The sequence below is a fragment of the Salvelinus fontinalis genome, unplaced genomic scaffold (genome assembly GCF_029448725.1).
Source record: "Salvelinus fontinalis isolate EN_2023a unplaced genomic scaffold, ASM2944872v1 scaffold_1623, whole genome shotgun sequence".
Classification (NCBI taxonomy): domain Eukaryota; kingdom Metazoa; phylum Chordata; class Actinopteri; order Salmoniformes; family Salmonidae; genus Salvelinus; species Salvelinus fontinalis.
The window spans coordinates 904-14,494 of record NW_026601832.1 but is presented as its reverse complement, the minus strand read 5'-3'; the positions used below and the strand labels follow the sequence as shown (position 1 = coordinate 14,494).

At 46.3% G+C, this 13,591-nt stretch overlaps 1 protein-coding gene across 1 annotated transcript in view; it reads right to left on the bottom strand.

The window, feature by feature from the left end:
- The window catches only part of LOC129849672 (histone-lysine N-methyltransferase SETD2-like), a 29,781-nt gene extending 17,922 nt beyond the window's left edge, over positions 1-11,859 (bottom strand). Inside the window, exons 1-10 of the mRNA XM_055916484.1 lie at positions 11,705-11,859; positions 11,035-11,158; positions 10,678-10,755; positions 9,493-9,590; positions 8,374-8,524; positions 6,436-6,570; positions 4,083-4,211; positions 2,151-3,857; positions 1,997-2,045; positions 1,524-1,848 (exon numbers count right to left, since the gene is read on the bottom strand). Of these exons, the coding sequence (XP_055772459.1) occupies positions 1,524-1,848; positions 1,997-2,045; positions 2,151-3,857; positions 4,083-4,211; positions 6,436-6,570; positions 8,374-8,524; positions 9,493-9,590; positions 10,678-10,755; positions 11,035-11,158; positions 11,705-11,784 (2,876 nt within the window). The 5' untranslated portion in view covers positions 11,785-11,859. The remainder of the gene's footprint in view (positions 1-1,523; positions 1,849-1,996; positions 2,046-2,150; positions 3,858-4,082; positions 4,212-6,435; positions 6,571-8,373; positions 8,525-9,492; positions 9,591-10,677; positions 10,756-11,034; positions 11,159-11,704) is intronic.
- Between the last annotated feature and the right edge of the window lie 1,732 nt (positions 11,860-13,591).

The following is a 13,591-nucleotide window of genomic DNA, read 5'->3' as shown; positions in this document are numbered from 1 at the left end:
CACTACTTTTACCCAGAGCCCTATGGAACCCTATATAGTACACTACTTTTACTCATGGCCCCATGGAACCCTATTCAGTACACTACTTTTACCCAGTGCCCGGTGGAACCCTAGTCAGTACACTACTATTAACCAGAGCCCTATGGAACCCTAGTCAGTACACTACTATTAACCAGAGCCCTATGGAACCCTAGTCAGTACACTACTTTTACCCAGAGCCCTATGGAACCCTATTAAGTACACAACTTTTACCCAGAGCCCTATGGAACCCTATTCAGTACACTACTTTTAACCAGAGCCCTATGGAACCCTATTAAGTACACAACTTTTAACCAGAGCCATATGGAACCCTATTCCCTATATAGTACACTACTTTTAACCAGAGCCATATGGAACCCTATTCCCTATATAGTACACTACTTTTAATCAGAGCCCTGTGGAACCCTATTCCCTATATAGTACACTACTTTTACCCAGAGCCCCATGGAACCCTATTCAGTACACTACTTTTAACCAGAGCCCTATGGAACCCTATTCAGTACACTACTTTTAACCAGAGCCCTATGGAACCCTATTAAGTACACAACTTTTACCCAGAGCCCTATGGAACCCTATTCAGTACACAACTTTTAACCAGAGCCCTATGGAACCCTATTCAGTACACTACATTTACCCAGAGCCCTGTGGAACCCTATTCAGTACACTACTTTTACCCAGAGCCCTATGGAGCCCTATTCAGTACACTACTTTTAGCCAGAGCCATATGGAACCCTATTCCCTATTCAGTACACTACTTTTACCCAGAGCCCTATGGAACCCTATTCAGTACACTACTTTTAACCAGAGCCCCATGGGACCCTAGTCAGTACACTACTTTTACCCAGAGCCCTATGGAACCCTATTCAGTACACTACATTTACCCAGAGCCCTGTGGAACCCTATTCAGTACACTACTTTTACCCAGAGCCCTATGGAACCCTATTCAGTACACTACTTTTAACCAGAGCCCTATGGAACCCTATTCCCTATTATAGTACACTACTTTTACCCAGAGCCCTATGGAACCCTATTCAGTACACTACTTTTAACCAGAGCCCTATGGAACCCTATATAGTACACTACTTTTAACCAGAGCCCTATGGAACCCTATTCAGTACACTACTTTTACCCAGAGCCCTATGGAACCCTATTAAGTACACTACTTTTAACCAGAGCCCTATGGAACCCTATTCCCTATATAGTACACTACTTTTAACTAGAGCCCTATATAGTACACTACTTTTACCCATGGCCCCATGGAATCCTAGTCAGTACACTACTTTTACCCAGAGCCCTATGGAACCCTATTCAGTACACTACTTTTGGGAAAAGGGTGCAATTTAAAAAGGAGCCTAAAGTCATGAAGAGTTTTGTTTCTAAAACCGTTGAAGTATTCTGGAATGATTCAGAAAGTCATTCAGTCATACAGATCATCCATAGCTAGTCAGTGTATATGAGCATGTTGGTGTTCCAGCCAGTCCTACCGGTCCTCATGTCGCCTGCTGCTCCTCTCGTATGCTGAGGGCGGTGGGGAGGTGGAGGCACGTCTCCTCCGTCTCTCTGTGCTGCGGGGTGTCTTCTCAGAGTCTCTGTCCCAGTCTCTCTCTCTATCTCTCTCTCTATCCCGGTCTCTCTCCCAATCCCTGTCCCTTTCTCTGTCACGCTCCCGGTCACGCTCCCTGTCCCGTTCTCTCTCTCGATCTCGTTCCCTGTCCCTCTCCTTGTCCCGCTCCCTCTCACGTTCCCGTTCCCGTTCTCGGCTGCCGGAGGGGGTGCGAGCCGGGGCAGCGTCTCGGTCTCGACTACGATCTGTATACATGGAACAATCAAACAGGTTAAAGCCCCACCAACGGTAGGCTGTCAGCACTGTTGAAAATAAAACGTTACAGTGTAACAGGTGTGGACACAGACCTAGTGAGAGAAAGAGCAGGAGAGAGGGGCAGAGACAGAGACCTACCGTGTATCTCCTTCTCCACCTGGCTCTTCTTGGGGATCCTGTACACCTCCTGAAGGATGAGTCACACACCACACATGTAAATAACAATAAACTCAGTGTGTGTGTTTATTTATTTATCAGTGTGTTTTAAATCAGTGTTTGTGTGTGTCCTTGCCTTCAGGTCCTTCCAGCTGTCCAGCAGCCTAGCAGCCATGTCTCCTATATCCACAGCACTGAGCAGGGCTTCCTGGCTCCTCTCGCTCTCTACATCAGACACACCCTCCTCCTCATCCTGCGAGGGTGTCCCCACCGCCACAGGCTCCACGGGGACCACCGGAGAGGGAGGTGGAGGGGCCTCCGAGGCAGGGGTCACTACCTGGGCAGCGTCCTCAGTGCCAGGGGCCACCTCCGGGGGACCCTCAGGGGCCACCTGGCCTGGATGTTCCTGGCTGCCTAGAGCCTTTTCTGTATCTTCAGTCCCAGTCTCTGCTGTGGTGGTGTCCTCTTCCTTCTCCTCAGCAGGCTGCTCCTCTGAAGGGGTCTCAGTAACTTCCGTCTGAACTGGCTGAATATGTGATGATTCCTGGACCTCCACGTTGTCCTGCTCTCCTGCCACAACCTCCCTCTCCTCCGCTGACTGACTTGCCTGCTGCTGCTCCTTCTGCCCCTCACTCCACTCGTCTTTCACCTCCTCGTCACCGCCCTTCTCATTCACCTCCTCCTGATCTTTAAGACAGAGCTGGCTCTCAGCTTCGGGTTCTGTGATCTCCATGGTCTCCACCACCTCCTCTGGTGTTTCCTTCAGCTCTGTGACTGGCTCTTCTGTCGGCTCCTCCGTTGTGGGAGTCTGAGCCTGAGCCTGAACCACCAGCTCTGTGACTGGCTCTTCTGTCGGCTCCTCCGTTGTGGGAGTCTGAGCCTGGGCCTCAACCACCAGCTCTGTGACTGGCCCTTCTGTCGGCTCCTCCGTTGTGGGAGTCTGAGCCTGGGCCTCAACCACCATCTCTGTGACTGGCTCTTCTGTCGGCTCTTCCGTTGTGGGAGTCTGAGCCTGGGCCTCAACCACCAGCTCTGTGACTGGCTCTTCTGTCGGCTCCTCCGTTGTGGGAGTCTGAGCCTGGGCCTCAACCACCAGCTCTGTGACTGGCCCTTCTGTTGGCTCCTCCGTTGTGGGAGTCTGTGCCTGGGCCTCAACCACCAGCTCTGTCTTGGACTGTTTGCTGCTCTCCACTGGAGGCTCAGATCGTGAGACCTCCTCGTCCTCCATCTCCTCATCCTCCTCCTTACCGTCCGAGGCCTTGCTGGCGTCCGACATGGCGCTGTCCAGGCTGTTCTCGCTGATCTTGAGGCGACGGTAAACGGCCCGTTTGGGAGTGTCGCTGTCCAACTCAGTGCCCAGTTTGGCGACGGAGGCAGAGAAGCCGTCGGGAGTGTTGAGAGGGGTCTGGGCGCGGGACATGTTCTCACTGGAGTAGCCGTCCTGTTCGGCCCCGGGGGGCTGGGGGAGGGGCGTGTTCTCACTGGAGTAGCCGTCCTGTTCGGCCCCGGGGGGCTGGGGGAGGGGCGTGTTCTCACTGGAGTAGCCGTCCTGTTCGGCCCCGGGGGGCTGGGGCAGGGGCGTGTTCTCACTGGAGTAGCCGTCCTGTTCTGCCCCGGGGGGCTGGGGGAGGGGCGTGTTCTCACTGGAGTAGCCGTCCTGTTCGGCCCCGGGGGCCTGGGGGAGGGACGTGTTCTCACTGAAGTAGCCATCCTGTTCGGCCCCGGGGGCCTGGGGGAGGGAGTGTGTATGCGTTTGGGCCCAGCGCTGGATGAGGCTCAGGACATGACTCTCCTCCAACATGTTCTTAGTGGAGATAGGCAGCACTGACAGGGTCTTCATGATCTGGAGACACAGGGAATAGTCAGTTGGTTACAACACACACACACACACACACCGTGTGTCAATATTCCTAGGACCTTTGAATTACAACAATCTGAATTGGTTTATTCTAAAGTGCATTCTCATATAGATTCAGTGATCTTATTTGTCATGGTCACAAGTGTGAGGGATGAGCAACCGACGTTAAATATATATATATTTTTGACCCCAAACGGATTTAATTGTCACCTGAAACTGCAGTTTGATGTTGTTGACACTGTTGCCCTTGGCTTCAGAGAGCTCCACCATGAAGATCCACAGTAGAGACAGACCGTGATGGTCCAGGAACTGCTTCAGACAGGATGGGCTCTGGGTATCCTGTTCATACAAAACCACCAGGTCAACATTATGGTAGAGAAACCACTTCTCCTGGTCGAGAAACCCTTCTCCTGGTCGAGAAACCCTTCTCCTGAGACAAACAATAATCCTAACACCCTCCACATAACACAGTAATCCCCAATACAATACACCCTACACACAATATAACAACTTATCAAATCACAATTTATTTGTCACATACGTGTGACAAACTGATTCTTGACTGATTCAGAGGGATACAAAAATAAAACAAGCAACTGAATACCTTTAACTGAAATAAAATATGCGTCCCAAATAACCAGGGCCTATAAATATAGTGCACTACATATGACCAGGGCCTATACATATAAATATAGTGCACTACAAATGACCAGAGCCTATAAATATAAATATAGTGCACTACAAATGACCAGGGCCTATAAATATAAATATAGTGCACTACATATGACCAGGGCCTATACATATAAATATAGTGCACTACAAATGACCAGGGCCTATAAATATATACAGTGAGGGAAAAAAGTATTTGATCCCCTGCTGATTTTGTATGTTTACCCACTGACAAAGAAATGATCCGTCTATAATTTTAATGGTAGGTTTATTTGAACAGTGAGAGACAGAATAACAACAAAAGAATCCAGAAAAACGCATGTCAACAATGTTATAAATTGATTTGCATTTTAATGAGGGAAATAAGTATTTGACCCCCTCTCAATCAGAAAGATTTCTGGCTCCCAGGTGTCTTTTATACAGGTAACGAGCTGAGAGTAGGAGCACACTCTTAAAGGGAGTGCTCCTAATCTCAGTTTGTTACCTGTATAAAAGACACCTGTCCACAGAAGCAATCAATCAATCAGATTCTAAACTATCCACCATGTCCAAGACCAAAGAGCTCTCCAAGGATGTCAGGGACAAGATTGTAGACCTACACAAGGCTGGAATGGGCTACAAGACCATCACCAAGCAGCTTGGTGAGAAGGTGACAACAGTTGGTGCGATTATTCGCAAATGGAAGAAACACAAAAGAACTGTCAATCTCCCTCAGCCTGGGGCTCCATGCAAGATCTCACCTCGTGGAGTTGCAATGATCATGAGAACGGTGAGGAATCAGCCCAGAACTACACAGGAGGATCTTGTCAATGATCTCAAGGCAGCTGGGACCGTAGTCACCAAGAAAACAATTGGTAACACACTACGCCGTGAAGGACTGAAATCCTGCAGTGCCCGCAAGGTCCCCCTGCTCAGAAAGCTCATATACATGCCTGTCTGAAGTTTGCCAACGAACATCTGAATGATTCAGAGGACAACTGGATGAAAGTGTTGTGGTCAGATGAGACCAAAATGGAGCTCTTTGGCATCAACTCAACTCGCCGTGTTTGGAGGAGGAGGAATGCTGCCTATGACCCCAAGAACACCATCCCCACCGTCAAACAGAGGTGGAAACATTATGCTTCAGGGGTGTTTTTCTGCTAAGGGGACGGGACAACTTCACCGCATCAAAGGGACGATGGACGGGGCCATGTACCGTCAAGTCTTGGGTGAGAACCTCCTTCTCTGAGCCAGGGCATTGAAAATGGGTCGTGGATGGGTATTCCAGCATGACAATGACCCTAAACACAAGGCAACAAAAGAGTGGCTCAAGAAGAAGCACATTGAGGTCCTAGAGTGGCCTAGCCACTCTCCAGTCCTTAATCCCTTAGAAAATCTGTGGAGGGAGTTGAAAGTTCGAGTTGCCAAACGTCAGCCTCGAAACCTTAATGACTTGGAGAAGATCTGCAAAGAGGAGTGGGACAAAATCCCTCCTGAGATGTGTGCAAACCTGGTGGCCAACTACAAGAAACGTCTGACCTCTGTGATTGCCAACAAGTACTAAGTCATGTTTTGCAGAGGGGTCAAATACTTATTTCCCTCATTAAAATGCAAATCAATTTATGACATTTTTGACATGCGTTTTTCTGGATTTTTTTGTTGATATTCTGTCTCTCACTGTTCAAATAAACCTACCGTTAAAATTAGAGACTGATCATTTCTTTGTCAGTGGGTAAACGTACAAAATCAGCAGGGGATCAAATACTTTTTTCCCTCACTGTATATCTATAAATGACCAGGGCCTATAAATATAGTGCACTACAAATGACCAGGATATATATATAGTGCACTATAAATTAAATAGGGTGCCATCCCAGACAGCCGGTGTTCATTGGTGTGGGTCAGGTGTGCTTACTTGGATAAGTTTGAGGCAGATGAGTTTCTGCTCCATGGTCTCCACTCTGACCATCAGCCTGCAGAGAGACACCACCTCCTTCTCATCGTACAAACCCTCCCCGTTCTCCAGCAGAGCCTCTAGTTCCTCGTCCACCTGGAGACACAGCAAACCAGCATTCACACACTGACCAGTAACAGGCCAGCATTCACACACTGACCAGTAACAGGCCAGAATTCACACACTGACCAGTAACAGGCCAGCATTCACACACTGACCAGTAACAGGCCGGCATTCACACACTGACCAGTAACAGGCCAGCATTCACACACTGACCAGTAACAGGCCAGCATTCACACACTGACCAGTAACAGGTCAGCATTCACACACTGACCAGTAACAGGCCAGAATTCACACACTGACCAGTAACAGGCCAGCATTCACACACTGACCAGTAACAGACCAGCATTCACACACTGACCAGTAACAGACCAGCAGTAACACTCAGCATCAGCAGTAACAAACAGTTTTTTAGCTACTACACTTGTAGCTTTTGCCAGCGTGAGCCACTTTATCAAGTGTTCTCTGGCCTGAATCGCGCCAAATTCTTGAAAATAGGACGTAGCGTAGCGAATTTCTCCGATGAGCCGCTTGAGCCTCCTATGTCAAGGTTTCATTGAACATGAATGGGAGAGCCTCACGCTCTGCAGAAGTTAGTGTAGCTCTATAAAGACCACAGATAATCCATTCAACGGACTAAACACAGACCCCAGAACTGTGACAAAACTACTTCTTCTCTGCAAAACTGACACAAGCAGCTTTCATGGTGACGTGGATAGGGGGGGGTTAAAATAACCGGTTAGTTCGTGTTCAGTAACAGTGTTATTTATGGAAAGGAGAAGACGCTGGAGCTCTCAGAACAATTATCCTAAAGCTAGTACAAACCTGACCCATATCTGCCTCTCTAGACCCTGTCAGCATCTCAAATGGCACTCTGTTCCCTATATAGTGCACTACTTTTGACCAGAGCTCTGGTCAAAAGGGTGCCATTTGGGACACAGACCATCACTGCTGGGCGTTTCAGCAGATCACCTGATCAGAGTTATGACATAGCTACATGCCACTGTAGTTCATCTATTGGCCAGAACATTTGCATTTAAAAATGGCTGAGTTTAAAGATGACCTCAATGACACGTCAGACTGTGCTGAGTCAATCTACCAGTTACAAATTGGACTATTATGGGTCAACAGCTAAAATGTGTGGAATCCTAACTACCAGAGTGAAACATAAACCTACATTGCAGGGGGAAGAGAAGAGATTGTAGCTTCTGCAGTTGTATTTCAAATGAGTTTAATTCTATATTTCCACACTATGAGGTTGGAATAATACTGTGAAAATGATAATGCCATTTTAGTGTAATCGCGGTTTGAAAGGGTTGAAATTTCAGCCCAGCTTGGTGGGATAATGTTTTGTCCTCCCTGGTGACACAACACCAGGCGGTAAATTAGTTAACTGACAAATAAGAAAGAGCTCAAAACTTCTCTCCTCTCAGTCCACTCCCAAAGAAAACAGTCCTAGCTAAATTCTCGCTGGAGTAATTGCTCTTCGCTAAGAAGCTATTGTTTGTTTTTGACCATTTTCACTGAAAACAATCACAGTAATGTCTTTAATTGTTACCTCAGAAATGATTTGATATTGAGATAAGAACAGCTGCATCGGACTTTTAAATATTCACTATGGTTGATAGTGACATGAACTCCACAACAGGTCACTCCCCCAACACCTTTTCAAGTGACGGCTGTTCAGACAGAGCCAGTCCTAGGTTTGAAAAATGTCGATCACTTCTCTGTATTGAAGATTCCCCAGATGTCCTACTTATTCCAGGAATCTTCCAAAACAGCATTTATGGAAAACCTGGGACTCTTGGGGGAGGGCCTTTACCAAACCTACACACTCACCGTAGTGAGTGCATTGCTCACGGAGGTGTCCTTCTTGCGAGGGCGCTCTTTCTTCATCTTCCCTGCCGCTGCTCTTACACTGACCCTGTTCTCCCCGCCCAGGAAGCCTCGGCAGCTGGGAGCCCCGCAGAAGCACTTCTGGGCCTCTTTCCTGGCGTGTACAGAGGAGAAGGAGTAAAACACTACACCATAGCTATACGGTCAGTCAAGAGAGCAACAGGGGCTTAATAATGTATTGTTATGTTTTCAATGACTACAACAGCAGAGTGACGTATTAGAACAGACAGTCAAACATTGATATGTTACAACAGACATTTCAAATCCAAAGAGAGAAGCTGCGTTCTAAATGGCACCCTATGGGCCTTGGTCAAAAATAGTCCACTAAAAAGGGAATAGGGTGCCATTTGAGACAAAGGTAGAAAGACACTAACCCATACCTCTGGAACTGGTAATCGAAGGTAGAGAGACACTAACCCATACCTCTGGAACTGGTAATCAAAGGTAGAGAGACACTAACCCATACCTCTGGAACTGGTAATCGAAGGTAGAGAGACACTAACCCATACCTCTGGAACTGGTAATCAAAGGTAGAGAGACACTAACCCATACCTCTGGAACTGGTAATCAAAGGTAGAGAGACACTAATCCATACCTCTGGAACTGGTAATCGAAGGTAGAGAGACACTAACCCATACCTCTGGAACTGGTAATCGAAGGTAGAGAGACACTAACCCATATCTCTGGAACTGGTAATCAAAGGTAGAGAGACACTAACCCATACCTCTGGAACTGGTAATCAAAGGTAGAGAGACACTAACCCATATCTCTGGAACTGGTAATCAAAGGTAGAGAGACACTAACCCATACCTCTGGAACTGGTAATCAAAGGTAGAGAGACACTAACCCATATCTCTGGAACTGGTAATCAAAGGTAGAGAGACACTAACCCATATCTCTGGAACTGGTAATCAAAGGTAGAGAGATACTAACCCATACCTCTGAAACTGGTAATCAAAGGTAGAGAGACACTAACCCATACCTCTGGAACTGGTAATCAAAGGGAGAGAGATACTAACCCATACCTCTGGAACTGGTAATAAAAGGGAGAGAGATACTAACCCATATCTCTGGAACTGGTAATCGAAGGTAAGCTCTGTACCAGCTGTGACGGTCCTGGAGGTGAAGAACCCAACTCTCAGCTGGCCGTTCACAGTCCACTGAAATACAGGAACCAAGAAAGAAACATTAGCGAGGTCAGGATGAAACAAACTTGCTTTTTGACTTTTCTGATAAATACTTTGTTGAGGGAAAGTGTACTTGTCATGACCGTGATGCGTTGTCTCACCGAGCCATCTTAAGATGAATGCACTAATTGTAAATCGCTCTGGATAAGAACGTCTGATAAATGACTAAAATGTCAAATGAAATCACAGCCTGAGATGCAGCTCACTGATAAAGTAGCCTCAGTGCCAGTCTGTTTGTGCTAGAATGCAAACCTCATGTCGCTCATTGTCATGTTTGGCTTGACAACGGCAGCAATGGAGCTGGCAAGAGAACACACACACACACACACACACACACACACACACACACACACAAGCCTAAAAGTAGAGCGAAGTACAGGCAAATATGGTTCTGAACCAAGACAAGGGAATGAAATGTATTTACATTTTAAAATGAACTGTCCAGTGAAAATCTCACTTTTAAATGCTCATAATCTGTTAACTCGTACGCAAATAAATGTTGATGACTTGCATGTGGCCAAAGCATCAATTAGAGAGAAATAAACCCCACCTCAAACGTATAAATCAAACAGACCGTTTAAAAAATGCTTGCCATTTCCTCATAGAGGATAAGGTCATGTTTTTAGCCGAGACAGCTAACTGGCTAAGCTGGCCAGTCAGCCTGTTTACTTGTCTATAAAAATATTAATGACCGGTATACGCCCACACCATCCTGTTGTTGGGGTAAGCCCACACCATTAAAAACATAGAAAAGCTGCTTTTTAACATTGTTTTTCTTCCAAAAAAATTGTAATAAACTATTTCACTCATATTATAACGAATGATAGATTTCATAGAAATCTGGAAACACTGGACAGATACCAGGTAGCCTAGTTGTTAGAGCATTGGGCCAGTAACCGAAAGGTTGCTAGATCGAATCCCCGAGCTGACAAGGTAAAATTCTGTCCTTCTGCCCCTGAAGGGGGTAGGCCGTCATTGTAAATAAGAATTTGTTCTGAACTGACTTGCCTGGTTAAATAAAGGTGAAATAAATACTGAAAGGGGCCTCTGGGCCACATACCTTCTGGGTCTCACAGTTGGGCTCACAGCTGTGGTTCATGAAGCGAGAGCAGTTCCCCTTCAGTGTGGCGTCTATGATCTGAGAAGACACAGAGGAAAGGAGTTTCAGATAACCTTCCACATTACCTGTCAGTTGAAAACAATACAACACTCTGGGTGCATCCCACAATGGCACCCTAGATAAGCTACTACTTTTGACCAGAGCCAAATCAGGGTGTAATTTGTAATGCACACCTAAAACTTGTTGGGATCTGGTAGCGCACGTTATAGGGAATAGGGAGTCATGTTGGACGCAGCCTATACTTGTTCCCGTTTCAGGAGTTCAGTGGACTACATGTCAATGTTCCAGTGGTCTCACCTCGTTATTCTTCAAGGCCATGAAATAGTAGTGGATGTTCTTCATGCTAGCGTATTTTTTCACCCGCGTCTTGAACTCCTTGTGGTCCAACACCTCTCCGCAGTACTCCAGCACAAAAGTGTTTCTGAAATGTTATCAAAATGGTGGAAAACCATTAGCATGACTCCTTTGTGTACAGCTTTTAGGGCAATGGCCAGGGTTCCATCTCATTTTGTCTTTACGCAATTCCTCGCATCCTATCGCCACGCCTCCTTCTCAACCGTATTGGAGAAGGTCCAAGGCGTTTCTCTTAGACCTTCCTCTCCAATGTGTGTTAAGGAGGCGAGGAGATAGGATGCGAGGAATCAAGGTTAAGATCTATTGAGAACGAGTCCTGGGTGCTAGTTATAACATTTGATTTATTTATTATGAATCAAGGAGTACAGGGCTCCTGAGTAGTGCAGCAGTCTAAGGCACTGTATCTCAGTGCAAGAGGTGTAATTACAGTCCCTGGTTCAAATCCAGGCTGTATCACATTGGGAGTCCAATAGGGCAGCACACAATTGGCCCAGCTTCGTCCAGGTTTGGCCGGGGTAAGCCGTCATTGTAAGTAAGAATTTGTTCTTAACTGACTTGCCTAGTTAAATAAAAGGTTATATTTAAAAAATAAAATAAGATCTAAGAGCCTTACGATATCAGGTCCCTGGCCGCCCTCAGTCCCCAGCCCTTATCTTCAGTCAGGATGACCTCAAAGTCTGCATGCTGTTTCATCTGGAAGCGACGGTTGGAGCAGTAGCCTTCATTCAGGCAGCGTGATGAGCTGCAAAAGACAAGGACATTACATTTGTTTTCATTTTGGCCATTTAGCAGACGCTCTTCTACAGAGCAACTTAGCGCATTCGACTAGGTTAAATAAGGCAACCACATAACAGTCATTGCAAATCATTGCAAATCCTGTTTGAAGATGAACTGGTAAAGGACCAATGATGTAAAACTATACTATAGTGCAGTCGGGAAGTATTCAGACCCCTTGACCTTTTCTACATTGTTACATTACAGCCTTATTCTAAAATGGATTAAATGTTTTTTCCCCCCTCATCCATCTACACACAATACCCCATAATGACAAAACAAAAAACAGGTTAAAATATTTTTACAATTTTATTAAAAACAAAACTGAAATACCACATAAGTAAATCAGACCCTTTAACCAGTACTTTGTTGAAGCATCTTTGGCAGCGATTACAGCCTTGAGTCTTCTTGGGTATGACGCTACAAGCTTGGCATACCTGTATTTGGGGAGTTTCTCCCATTCTTCTCTGCAGATCCTCTCAAGCTCTGTCAGGTTGGATTGGTCTCTCCAGAGATGTTCGATCGGGTTCAAGTCCGGGCTCTGGCCGAGCCACTCAAGGACATTCAGAGACTTGTCCCGAAGGTACTCCTGCGTTGTCTTGGCTGTGTGCTTAGGGTCGTTGTCCTGTTGGAAGGTGAAACGTCACACCAGTCGGAGGTCCCGAGCAGGTTTTCATCAAGGATCTCTGTACTTTCATTCATCTGTAGCTCCATTCATCTTTCCCTCGATCCTGACTTGTCTCCCAGTCCCTGCCGCTGAAAACGTCCCCAAAGCATGATGCTGCCACCTCCAGACGTAACGCTTGGCATTCAGACCAAAGACTTCAATCTTGGTTTCATCATACCAGAGAATCTTGTATCTCATGGTCTGAGAGTCCTTTAGGTGCCTTTTGGCAAACTCCAAGCGGGCTGTCGTGTGCCTTTTACTGAGGAGTGTCTTCCTTCTGGCCAGTCTGCATAAAATACCTGATTGGTGGAGTGCTGCAGAGATGGTTATCCTTCTGGAAGGTTCTCCCATCTCCACAGAGGAACTCTGGAGCTCTGTCAGAGTGACCATCGGGTTCTTGGTCACCTCCCTGACCAAGGCCCGTCTCACCCAATTGCTCAGTTTGGCCAGGTGGTCAGCTCTAGGAAGAGTCTTGGTGGTTCTAAACTTCTTCCATTTAAGAATGATGTGTTCTTGGGGATCTTCAATGCTGCAGACATTTTTTGGTACCCTTCTGCAGATCTGTGCTTCGACACAATGCTGTCTCGGAGCTCTACGGGGAATTCCTTCGACCTCATGGCTTGGTTTTTGCTCTGACATGCACTGTCAACTGTGGGACCTTATACCGGGGCGGCAGGTAGCCTAGTGGTTAGAGCGTTGGACTAGTAACCAAAAGGTTGCAAGATCGAATCCCCGAGCTGACAAGGCACAAATCTGTCGTTCTGCCCCTGTTCCTAGGCCGTCATTGAAAATAAGAATTTGTTCTTAACTGACTTGCCTAGTTAAATAAAAGTAATCAAATATTTTTTTTAAATAGACAGGTATGTTCCTTTCCAAATCATGTCCAATCAATTGAATTTACCACAGCTGGACTTGTTTCCCATGAAAACATACATGAAATGAGTTGCAAAATGAATAGGAAATAGTCAAGACGTTGATAAGGTTATAAATAATGATTTTATATTTAAATAATTGAGTCCTTCAAAAATGTGCTTCATCAAAGAATACTCCATTTGCAGC